This window comes from Platichthys flesus, chromosome 11 (assembly GCF_949316205.1).
Source record: "Platichthys flesus chromosome 11, fPlaFle2.1, whole genome shotgun sequence".
NCBI lineage: Eukaryota > Metazoa > Chordata > Actinopteri > Pleuronectiformes > Pleuronectidae > Platichthys > Platichthys flesus.
In genome coordinates, this window is record NC_084955.1 from 6,831,788 (window position 1) to 6,844,758 (window position 12,971).

Genomic DNA, 12,971 nt, shown 5'->3' on the forward strand with positions numbered 1-12,971 from the left:
ATTAAAGTTGAACAATTAATTGGTTTCAATTGAATGTTTGGGATCTGTAGCATACTGATCATCTACTGACAAAGACACATCCGGCTCTACAAAAAACTGAAATCTGAATCTCCTCTTAGATTAAGAACATAAATTAATATACTATTATATTGTTGTATTTTCCAACAGTGGATTTATATTAGCCTAAAAAATGACACAAGTAAACTATTTAAATAAAGACAAATCCCTTGTGCAGATCCGAACAAACAATGAAAGTATCCCACCAACAATTAATAATTGTTGGTGATAATAGTATCAAAACCGTTGAGCTCCAACAGCGGCTGAAAACACATTGCTGCAACAGATGACATGTTCATCACCATGAATGCACACATATCATTGTTTCGACTCAATCCAACACACACTTGTTATCATCCCGGTGTCTCTGATGCTTAATAGGCCCCAGCAAATGAGCCGCTTCCTCCTGTTTTGAGTAACATGGAATAAAAACTGCAGTGTCTAACTGTTTCAGATTTTCAAAAATCTAAATTCTAAAAGTGGAAAAACATTTCTGCACTGTTATCAATCATTACACGTAAGGTCTACGATGTGAACTCAGCTGCCTCAGGGGCTGGATTTCTTCTTGGGCCATCTTATCTCTTCTGCTCTTTTACAACGGAGTGAATTTTCTATTTAATGTACAATTTAATAATTTTCCACACTAACTAACGTAAGGCCCGCTCCTTGCTCTCTCCAAGACATTACACAGTATATTATCTGAAGCTCCATTAGCCTAAAGGTACTTCATTTCCACCACAACATTACGGGAGTGATTTCTAAAGTAGATAAACTGTTGATAGGCCAAGATCTCAACAGTAATTACATCATGTTTTATAGTACATAATCCCTGAGAAAATGATGAGAAGCTGGATGAAAGTGAGCATCAATCAAGTGTAACAAACCCAATTATTGTCAGCCCTCTCTCCGTTTCCGTGCTGCTCACAACCATCACACATCTCCCCATGACTCAGCCCTGATATGGCAATTACAGCCATGGAGAGTCTTCGCTAATAACTGCAATCGAATCACTTCACAGCACGTGCATCAGGGAAGGAGGCAAGAGATAAATAATGACAAACCTCCATTTACAAGATGAAGATATTTTTACGCTTGACTCCTAAATAACAGAATCATAAATGCCTGTTTCTGGCTCGATGCTGCAAGTTTCCTCTCTACTGTCACTCCTCTCATATGGAGAAAACAAACATATATACATGTACATAATGTTTTTGAGGAGTGTATGCATGAATATGATCATACAAAAGAGCACTGAAGGTTGAAAAGGAAAAGGCAATCTGATCTGAAGCCAGACTGGCACGTGTGTAAGTGAACAAACAAAACTACTAAGTAGACTCTGGGTATTAATTTTGTTTAAATGTGTTTACTTTGCCAGATAAGGATTATATATACATATATATATATACATATATATATATATAGATGTCTAATGTGCAGTCCTTAAGTGTGGACAGGGTGCCAATGTTATTTCAGCCAAATAAATTGTTAATACACAGATTCCAATCAAACATGTAGTTATGTTCGAATTTGGTGTTTTTTAGCATCAATGATAGAGAGACAATAACACAATAAGCCCAATGAACTTACTTGATGCGAGCTTGATGGAAGCAGAGCTATAAACCAGAACAACTTATCGGACAATCAATCAGTTAATTTGCCCCACCAAGTCGTAGTCCTGCACAGTGCTGAAGTCCACTGGCAGTTTGGGACTGCAGTGCTTTGGGGGGCTCTTCTTCAACCGAGTCGGTGAGCAGCAGCCCCAGAAAGAGCTCTTAAAAAAGAGGGCATTTCAGGCAAAGCACTGACGAAAGAGGAAGAGCTTAAAAATAATGACATCTTTGGAGGGAGTCTGTTATGGCTGAGAGCTGTTCCAGCCTTCTATAATTGGTCCCCGCATAAAGCACCATTACAATTTGATTTGGCTTTGAACAGACATTTAAGGCTGCAACATTAATAAACACATTGTCAGCCAAAAACACCAGCGAAAAGGTAACGGTCGTTCTTCTACAGACTTCACCATTCCCCGAAATCCTGTTAGATAACATTAGTGAAGTGCACAGAGTGGGTTTATATTTATCAACTGGGTCAGTGCGAATTTTACACCAATGTAATGGAAATGTCGAGATTCAATATGTTTCTCTAGTGCAGATCAGATATTATTCTACTATTCTCTGAACTGCTGAACTGATATGACTAAAACAAAAAATTGGATGGCACCATATGTTTTACTCTTCAATGCAATACACTGAGGCCGAGAACACATTACGCAACTTTCCAGACCAGCAAACTGCTGTGTCACTACATGGCTTACTGACATGTGATCAGGAGTCTTGTAGTCGTTATGAGTACATGCCTCATCACCAACTGCCTCCAGGGGGGGTCTTACACTATACAATATTTGACCAGGAGAAACCGCTGACTGGTCCCCATCAGGGTACCCCTCACCCCTACGTGAACTTTCGCCACCCCATCCTGCGCTCTGATTGGCTGGAGTTGTTGCTGACTCTGGCAAATTGGAAATCTGATCAGACTAGGTGATGAGTTAGACTTAACTAGCAAAACTTGTCTGTGATTGACAAACATGGCTGAAAGTCTTGTAGTGTCACTAATCACCTGATCAAATATCGGCCCCAAATTGGATATCAATACATTGAATTAATAAACATTATGCACCTGTTCTCCTTGGCTGTATTCAGTGGCCATATTTGATACCAAAGAGGCAAATGGCAGTGAGCAGAGCCATCTTTAGCTTTTCATTTGGCTTAAAAAAATCAAAAAACATTGAAAACCATAGCTGTGAGATGCAGTTGAAAACTCAACACAACTAGTAAGTGAACCTTTGAGTTGGATTTTTTTACCCACTTAGTGTGGTGTTGGTTGCCATTATTCTCACAGAGTACAACATTTGACTTAATAAAAGCTGCCAGACAGGAATAGACAAAGAAAATTGAGCCATGGAGAGTGTTGCTACAATGGATTCAGCAATTGTTCAGAAAGATCAATAGTAAAACACATTACCAGTATGGTGGAGATGATCAGGGATCGATTGGAAAGGGAATCGGACACGTTGGTTGTCTTCCCCTTCTGGTTGTCGGTCATGTTGAGACCACTTGGAGGATCCCAGGTACCAATCTGCAAAGCCAAACACTCATTAGCTATGTTTCATATCCTTTGTGTTGAGAGGCCAGGTTACACCCGGAATACTTTGCCAGTCCATCACAAGTCGGACATTAAGACAAACAGAACCAAGAACAGACCAAAAATGCAGACAGCCATAACACAACTAGTTTCTTTACAACTACCTCATATTTAGGCAGAGCAACTCATATTAAGCACTAAAGGTAATCAAAGGATTTTATTTAAAAAGACCAATAACCAAAGTAATCAATAATTTGTATTTTTTAAATGGAAGTTTAATTGTCCTTCAAAAAATTTCAAAGAAAGTCAACATTAAATGCAATGACAAGATTTGGGAGGATTATGGAGGATTAAGGAGGATTATGTATCAGTGCCTCTGCAAGCTTCTGTGATTTATGATTACCCTTAACACATTTTTGGCATTTATCCACAGATAGAAAATAGAGAAGACCAACATATTGTACAACACTGTGAGACCAAACCAAACATTCAGTTTGTATCAATGATTTATCCAAAGTTCCTAACTTTTTTTAATACCTGTATATGGTAATTATGGTAAATAATTGCAACTGAAACAACTGGTGGACTTTAGTGAACGTATATTGGTTTGGGTAATGCAAAGACATGGCTTTACAATAGGGTTCTAATGCAAAACTAACTCTGGTCTCCAAACTTCGAAATTCCACTTTCCTCTCTTCCCCTATGAAGGACACACTGCAACCAGTATTGCTGATGGTCTGAAATTTTGAAAACCAAAGTTCTCCAATTTGAGTGGAGTCTATAGGAAACTCTAAGTACATTTTAAGGACCACCTGTACACCTGCTAATTCATCCAAACATCTGATCATGGGGCAGGAGCACAATGCACAACGTGATGAGGTACAGTTCAGCTTCAGTTAATGTTCACATTGAACATCAGAATGGAGAAGGTTGCCAGACCGGTTGGAGCTGCAGTAACTCAGGTAACCACACTTTCCAACTGTGGTGCACAAATAAGCTTCTCAAAATGAACTCTGGAGTAGATGGTTCGACAACAGTAGAAAACCACATCAGGTTTCACTCCTTTCAGACAAGAGCCGGAAACTGAGGCCACAGTGACACAGTCTCACCAACACTGGGCAGTTGGAGACTGGAAAAAAATAACCTGGTCTCATGGATCTGGATTTCTGCTGAGGCTGCAGATGGTGGAGTCACAATCTGGAGCCAACTGCTTGAATTCATGAACCCAACCTGCTTTGACTCAAAGCTTCAGTATGCTGGTGGAGTGACGGTGAGGGGAATATTTTTGATCTCAGATTAAAAGTCTCAGACTTGTTTCATAATCATGACAGTGAGTATAGTAAACTTCAGTCTTTTCTCTTGTCAGAATCTGACATTAACATGAATGGCAGTTGATAATTCAGCAGAAATGATATGATGCTGTTATGTCATCATACAACAGAATTCCATAGAATGTTTTCAACATCTTATTGAATCACCACCTAAAGTACTCCGGCTGTTTTGAGAGTAGAGGATGTTTTGAGGATCTCCCAGTATTAGTGAGGCTTTTCTGTAATTGTATCATCATGGAAGATGTGCTCAGACGTCTACTCTGGACACGTAAAGAGAATAATGCGAAGCACCCCTAGGAGACGGATGACAGTGATGTGAACCCTTAACACCATCAGGGGGCACTTTCCTCTTGGTTACCGCAGGGAATAATGTTACAGATGATCTAGGATGTGGATTGGCCCCATGGCCTAGAGGAAGGGGGCACGCTTAGGAAGAAAGGAGGTAGAGGAGAATGGCGAGGCTATCAGATATTTCCTCAAGGCTTAACCTGTCTTCTTTCAGCTCCTCTCTTTTCACCAAAGCAAACCCCACCTATCCAAGCCCCCTGCCCTAAGCATCACTAGAAGGGACCACAAACACTTCAACCTGCACCAACCACGGCTCCTCAGGGCTCCTCTGATACCCTGCGTGAGGGCTTGAGATAGGCTTTATAATTGCAAATCAACTTTGTAATTCAGGCTTCATGAGGCTGGAGGGCTTCTGAAGGTTTTTATATTAATAGGGTAAATTATTCATGGAGGTGCCGGCACACACAGCACCCAGCACCCGGGACAGAGGTCAGGAGCTGCTGAAAGGCAGGCTCCAGTGAGGATTCTGAAGTGTAAGCAGTTGCATGTGAGAATATTATTTCTATCACCGGTGGTAGCAGGTTCTATCTCCACTGATAATCTCATGAATCTCAAATTAACTGCTGAAGACTGTCGAGATGCTGTTCCGAGGAAAAGATATAATCTATAAATGCAACTATGTATAGGCTGTGAGTGCACTGAGCTAAATACCATGACAGGCCATGGTGCATTCTGAAGTTATTAAAGGTAGGCCCTGATATTTTTTTTTCTTTGAAATGCTTATTCATATGGAATTTGTACTCTAGGAGATTTGGGCTAGTGTGGCAAAAAGCAAAACCATATCATCAGAACAAATCAAAAACAAAATCTCTCTCTTGCAAACCAAGAAACCACGGTTGTATCATGCCCGATATGAAGAGATATAAAAAAAACAAAGCGTACACAAAGTTCCTTAATCTAATAAGCGTAATTATTTACATAATTATTCCTTGGCATTAGAGGTCCTTCCTTATACAAAACAATGCAACTTTTTTGGGATGTTGTAAGCAGACTGAGGTTAGCTTAAGGCTTATGTCAAGCTAGCAAGCCAGGAGAAGATGTGTTAATCAGGTCGACATTGAAAACTGGGCATTCAAATTTTAATGGAGAGGAAACTGGGCCTTAGTCCGACCGTTTTTTTCTAGGAAGATGAACAGCTGCCCCTTTCTGCGAGGTACGCTACTCGCTGCAGAGAAGCTCTGTCAGATGCTGTGCATGGAGTTCTTATCAGTGGTCCCAGTCAAGCCAATTAATTTTCCCAAGCCATCAAGAACACAGACAGCACAGATGTTGGCCAGATGTGCATCTATGTTAGATATTAAGATGGAAATTAATTGTAGACAGCGCTGCTCACTCTTATTTTATTAGAGGGGCACACCACTGGGGGACATTATATTAACAGAAGTGCAAGAGCTGTTTAGGCTGCATTCATTGTCATTTGAGAAGGTTAACCTAATCCTGCTCTGATGGGAAAGCTCAGAGGTCTGGTGTGCAGATTGAAGAATGCATTGCCTCATCCACCAGACTGTCCTTTGCACCGGGCTAAGTGATGAGCTAAAGGGAGGTATGGATGAAGTGATGCGTGTCATTGATTTTGCCAGGGTTACGTCTAGAAACCGGCTTTGCCATTTCCGACAACTTGCGTCTGATTCAGATGAGGCCACCCACGATGACTTGCTGTTACAAAATGGTGTACGCTGTTTAAGCAAAGACAAAGTGATGGTGCGCCTCTGTGCACTTCTGGATGAGGTCAAGGCATTTCTCTGATTGAGTAAGAGTAGAGCATCAGTTGATCGCCTTGTCTTTGAGGAAGAGGAAAAGGTCTTGAGGACATGCAAGCCGGAATCATTCACAGGGAAGCTGGTGTTGTGAGTATCATGGCTCCTCTATTTCAGAGCACTAAAAACACAGGCACCGGGACAAGGGACTCGACCTCTAGGTTTGAGGACATCTGTGTCCCAAGGGAAATCATTACTTTGGACTCTCACTGGCCAATCAGGTGGGTACTAACTGGCGAAAAACCAAGTGGATTGCCAACCACTGCTCTGTAGCTTGACCGCTATTGCTTCTCAATAAAACCAGTTTAAAGTGTCACAGATGCATAGAGCTTCTGCAAATGAAGCACAGGTACTAGAGGGCATACAAATATCATCATCTGGCAAAGCATTGAGGCGTCCAATCAAGTGCAGGCAGAGCACATTCCTTCGAGGTGACTTGCAGCATTATTTTAAATTCTTCCTAATGATCATTGTGTCACTGTGATAACATCCCGACGTTTTGCAACCTTCACTGTGGCTCCAATCAGCCCTCAAACTCACAGATCTATTATTCTTTCTAACCTTCCTCGATCATTTATCCTCTCAAAATCACAGACCTTCACCAGAGTCCCTCGTTTTTCATTTCCACTGTGTTCAGTATAAATGCCCTATAACTGTCAGTGACTTTCATCTTTTTTTTATCCTGGAAAATCACAGGCCTGTCCTCCACATCTGCCCTTATTCCGCACAGAGACGAGAGGGAGGAAAAAATGCGAGTTCCGAGTAAAATAAGAAAAACAGCTTGAGTTCCTGGCAAGCTTTGAAATCAGTCTGATTTGTCACACGGACGTACAGAGCTGGAGTGGGTGCTGCTTGCTACAGTAGCTGGCTCTAACGTCTGTACCCTTCCATCTGTCAATTCACACAAAAACAAATCTGAGGCCGAATATCCCCTCGCATTAAGTCGGAGCACTTCATGAATAGCATATGTGGACTATCAGATGGGAGTGCACACCACTAAAGCCCTAGTGAGGAAACAGTTTAAATGAACTCGTTCACGTTGACCTGCAAGTATTTGTCAAATATGAATATATGACTGAATTGTGTCTCATGTCCATGTTTGGTTGTGACCCAATGAAGCCAAGATACTACTATCAATTCAGCCTTTATTTGTCCCATGTGAGCAAACTGAAAGTGTGTTTCTGTTTCTGTCAAAAGTCAGACTTAGCCTAACTTTTTCACAAATTCAAATTTCCATCATTTAAATTTTACATGTAGCCCGGCCCACTGGCTCAGGGAACTCCTGTGTGTACCTCTGAGGTGAAGTCACATGGCATGCATCAAGTTACTTTACTCTGTGTTCTTAACTTGACACCCGGCTTGCTCAGCGTTCTACTCTGTACCACCACATGCCAGTTTGAGCCTCATGTACTCCTTGAACGGATGGATCCCATTTTATTTTAACGACAGAACATTGCTCTCATTGATGCTTTGTAGTTGCATCACAACTATCATTCGTTTCAGACCTTAAACAACAACCACGTCAGTCTCCAAATTTCACAGTTTCTTTCAGGTTGAAGTCAATACCATTTAACATCTACAAATATTGTTATCAATCTTAGCCATTAGGCAATAATGATGTGTAAGTGAGGAAGAGAGATGTCATGCTCATGTAGTTATTCAACATCTGATGCTAAAACTAAGTTAAATTGACTGTTCAAAATGTTTCTCCTTGCCAGAGTATGATGAGAAGATCAATGTTGGGACAGTGCAGGGTTAGTCTGACTTGGTCAAGTTTACACAGGCATATATTCTCACCTCTAAAGCTCACAAATTAACACACTCCCCTTGTTTCTTTTAAATACAAATTAAACAGTCAGGACTTCAATATGGCTGCCAGAAATATAAACACTATTGATGACGTGCAAGTACACCCACTCATAATATATAGCGGCAGATTTGTTTGTGTGTGTACTTTTGTGGGTTTTATTAAATCATCACATTGGCATGGCAGGTGGGCACATAAGTGCAAAACACACAAACATGCACACACATTAAAGACACAACCTTCTCAAGCCCCTCCTCCTTTAGACTGATGACATCGAGGTCAAAATCTGTCCTCAAGCCATTGGTCCGGTTGAAATTGATTCTCCCAGTCAGGCCATCCCAGTGAGCCTAGAGACGAGAGAGAGACGAGAGAGGGAGAGGGAAAGAGAGAGGGAGAGAGCGAGAGAGAGAGGATGATACATTAGAGCATCAGCATCAACATCTCCACTTTCCAATATGCATTTGGTGACACCGTTTGAGGCAAAGCAGTCAAAGAGTGATGGCACACTCCATGTCTCCATCCATCGCTCCTCTCTTTCACGCTCTGTTTCTGTTTGTACAGTCTTCCCTGCCATCAAGGTGCCTACACTTACTGTGGCTGCATTTGTAACAGTGGGAGGGCAATTACCCAATCTTTACAGATATTTAGGGTTGTGATAGGATACAATGTAGCATGAAAGTGGCTTAGAGCGGGAGAGGCTTTTTCTCAGGCACTGAAAATCATCACAGTGCTGCTCGGGAAGCCTGGGAACTTCAGGGCCTTTAGTCAGATGAGTGGGAGTCACAGATCTGGAAGTTACTCACTCAGCACAGTCGACTGCGCTAGAAAGCATTTGTCATACTACTTTGACTCAGTGTCTGAATATCTCTCTATTGATACCAGTGCAGTTCACAGACACAACGATATGTGACTCCAGTCGGGACGGTTATATTACCAAAGACCTCCCGGGGGTTGGTTGGGCTGGGAAGAAGAGTGTCAGGTAATATTGGCCAGTGTTTTAAGGGACCTATCATTGTGTAAATGCGTGCAGTCAATCTGTCAATCCAAGTCAGAAGGACTTGGACTGGAAATATATTATATGGATACTCGTGTCTTCTGCAGATTTAAGTATCCCACCATCAAGTCACTGGCAGAATTTACTGTGGTCATTCATTGTCTGCATTGGATGAATCAAATAACATTTCTCTCAGCACCACCAAGTGATCTGAAATTTAGAAATTGTTTATCACACTCAATGACGCTCCTTGACTCAGTATGAGGAGGGGGCCATTCTGTCCTTGAGGTCATCTACCATGGTGAAAATTAAACAAAGGATTTGATTCTTTTCGCTCAGAGCCTCCTGTGGCACTACAGTTCCCAATCGCAATGAAACAGCTGGTGGAACTCATGTTATTGCAAAGAAAAGATTGCCATGTGTTCTATGGCCGACTGTTAGGCCAACATTTATGGGTAAAGCTGTTTGTTGACTCGACCCAGAGAGCAACAGTAGCATGACGTATAAACTGCATAGGGACAAATGCTGTGATGGAACAGCTGCAAGACAAACATGTTTTTTTTATTTTATTTTTACAAAACATTTGAAAGCTTTTATCTAATGAATGGTTGAGTTTCTGTGTGCAGCGAATGGTGCCTTGTGGTGCCTTGGAAATCTACGTTTTATGAAAATACTATTTTATCACAGCCACAATGTGACCTTGACTTTAAAGGGGCTGACCTGAACAACTCACAGTTCAAATCTCTTTGCCGACTTTTTGTTTCCAGCCACCTACTGTTTAGCACACACCAGTGATCCTCTGGCTCCAGTGCTGAAAACAAAGAGACGCAGGCTTTGATGGAGGTATTGGTCTAACCATACATTTTAAATCAGAGGGTGTGAGAGCGGATACAAAGGACTGCACAGGACTGCATGGACAGCTCTGTCTCTGCCATTGACCTTTAGGTCTGTCTTCAGCTTTGCACCTCCTCAGTGTCCTAAGTCGAACCATCATGCCCGCCTCATCTGCATGATAATCTGATATTTGTCTCGTCATATACTCCTGTCTGAGGAGATTATTATTTTCTTATGCCAGTTAATCTTTATCTGCTTCTTGTTGAGTACAGACAGGTCTTCAGCAGTCTCTGCAGACAGTTTTAGGATGGACTGAGAAGTCAATGCAGCGTCCTTTGGAAAATGAGACCGAGACATTGCATGTTCTTCCTCCATCCTCAGAGGAGTCTTGTTTTCCGTCGTCTTTGCCTAGTGGGTTTCAATTGACAGAGAAGTATGCACAGCTGCGTCTGTTTCCAGAGATGCAGAAGATGGAGTTGAGTATACAACTTGTTATTTTCGTTGCAGACCCTGCTTTGTTTTTCACCTCAGGTCTTAGGATATAATTCATATTGTTGACTGTAAAGTTTGAAGTCTGTTCTTTTAGATGTAGTCCTCTGATGAGTATTCTGTCCATCACTTGTGTCCCGTTCTAAGATCGCTCTTATACAGGAAAGAAGTGATGTCATCAGCTGAAGGCAGGATTCAGCCTGTCCTTGTAGATGTATTGTCTTCCAAGGGTTGACTGATCTGATGGTGTCTGTGCTGACTGGGATTTTTCCTTTGCTGGCATTTTCACAACCATCTGTTCTTTATTTAGTTTGGATGCTGAAGCATGCACTCTCTTTTTAAAATCTTTATTTATTATATTATTTCATGCGCAGACGTATTCCATCGCTACCTACTGCCACAAACTTCAACTGATTTCATCTGTCCAAACATCAACATGTCCGGCTTGTTCAGGACATTTATGTGTACAACTGTATTAAGGACCTGGTGACATCTTCACATCGCTACTTTTCCACTTTAACTTGATTGAGCTGAACATTTTCAGAAGGAAATAGATTTTCTTATACTTTCATGAAAGATACAATGTTCAGTTTAGAACAAACACCACCATCCACGGTGACTATGCATTTAAATGAAGACATATGTATAGAAGTTACAAAAAGAACTGAGCACTATAACTGTCATGTAGGTAGGATTTATTACAGGATTGCTGCATTAGTTGTAGCTAGGTTTGCCTAATTAGCTGTCTACTGAGCATACTCTCCACATGCCACATGGATATTCTCACTGAAGCTCCAGTGCAATCGCAATTAGAGGAAATGTATGCACGTTCCATTTTTCAACCACAGTCAAGGGACATTATCATATAAGTTCCTCTGTACAGTAAAGATCCTGTGGGGGAGAGAATTTCAGAGATAGTGTCACAGAAGCCTGTGTAGAGACTCGTCATTCTGGATTAGCACAAGTGTCGCCAGTGACTTTTCTGCAACGTAGCCACTGAGCTAAACAGTGTTGTCTCATAAACACTGGCATCCTCCTGTGTGACTGTATAGGCTTAGAGATCCTCAAGTCAGAGGACAAAGAAAGCCTCAAAGCAGCAGATGGAGAGGAGATGGAACGAAGAGAGGGGAATGCGCAGAGGGTCAGGGAAGTAAAGATGAGATTTGCATGGTGAAAAACTGTCTGCTTAATATAGTTACATCCCAATCTGTGTGGGGGCTTATCAATCCTCCACCCCTGCGGTTTAATTCTTTGCAGCCTTTTCATGATCTCTGTAAACTGAAAGGGGAACAGTAGTTTAGAGAGTCCTAAAAATAGACGGCGTAATATCCGGCGTTTCCACAGATAGAACGCTCTGGATTAACGCTCGCCGCTTCACAAATGCAGCGAACTGTGGGGTAATTACACCGAAATTTAGATAATGTTGTGTTGATGGTTCTGCACGGCTGAATAATGTGGAAATTCAGAAGGTAGGCTCTACATGAGTGATTCCACAGGGGAGTATCTATGCACATATACATGGGGAAAAGCAACTTCCATGTACATAAATACACAGATAAATCATTTCAATTTATGCATAACTCCCTTCCTCCTGACCGCCTGAGCCTCATTTGCATTCCGTCGCTGTCCGCCTTCCTGTGAGCATGTGTTTCCTGTTTGAAGGTGCTGTGTATGTCGGGAAGGGGGACCGAGTAGGGAGCAGGTACAGGAGCATCTACCTCTTTGATGAGGGCCATGAAGCGGTTCCCGAAGCGCCAAGGCTTGTGTCGGTTGCACTGTAACGAGCTGACAGTGATCTGCTGAGACTGCTGCACAGCCACGGCCACCACGTGTACAGCATCGTACATCAGCGCGGCGTCCGTCTGCAAAGGCAACACAGGGGGGGAAGGAACAGAGCGTTATTAACATTGAATGCGGTGCACGACTAATCACTGTGGCCTGGCAGGAACGAAATCTGTCCAGAATCATAGGGATATCAACACCATGAGGGCTCGCGCAACGCCTCGTATCAAAGCACATATGTGTGGATCCACATCTTGTCATGCTGTGGACATAATGGCCATACATATTTGATGATTTCACTGTTGACATATTATCCTGTGACGAGTGGCTGCCAAGCTTATACCAGGAATCCTGATTTTATTCTGCGTGCTAAAATAGTGTAACAAATCTAAAAGTTAAAAATAAAAAGGAATAACACCAAACATTTGCAGATT

At 41.9% G+C, this 12,971-nt stretch overlaps 1 protein-coding gene across 3 annotated transcripts in view; it reads right to left on the bottom strand.

Moving 5' to 3' along the window:
• The window catches only part of grik2 (glutamate receptor, ionotropic, kainate 2), a 221,194-nt gene that overhangs the window by 71,317 nt on the left and 136,906 nt on the right, over positions 1-12,971 (bottom strand). For all 3 annotated transcript variants that reach the window (XM_062399698.1, XM_062399699.1, XM_062399700.1), the window contains exons 7-9: positions 12,474-12,617; positions 8,678-8,785; positions 3,076-3,189 (exon numbers count right to left, since the gene is read on the bottom strand). In XM_062399698.1, the coding sequence (XP_062255682.1) occupies positions 3,076-3,189; positions 8,678-8,785; positions 12,474-12,617 (366 nt within the window). The remainder of the gene's footprint in view (positions 1-3,075; positions 3,190-8,677; positions 8,786-12,473; positions 12,618-12,971) is intronic.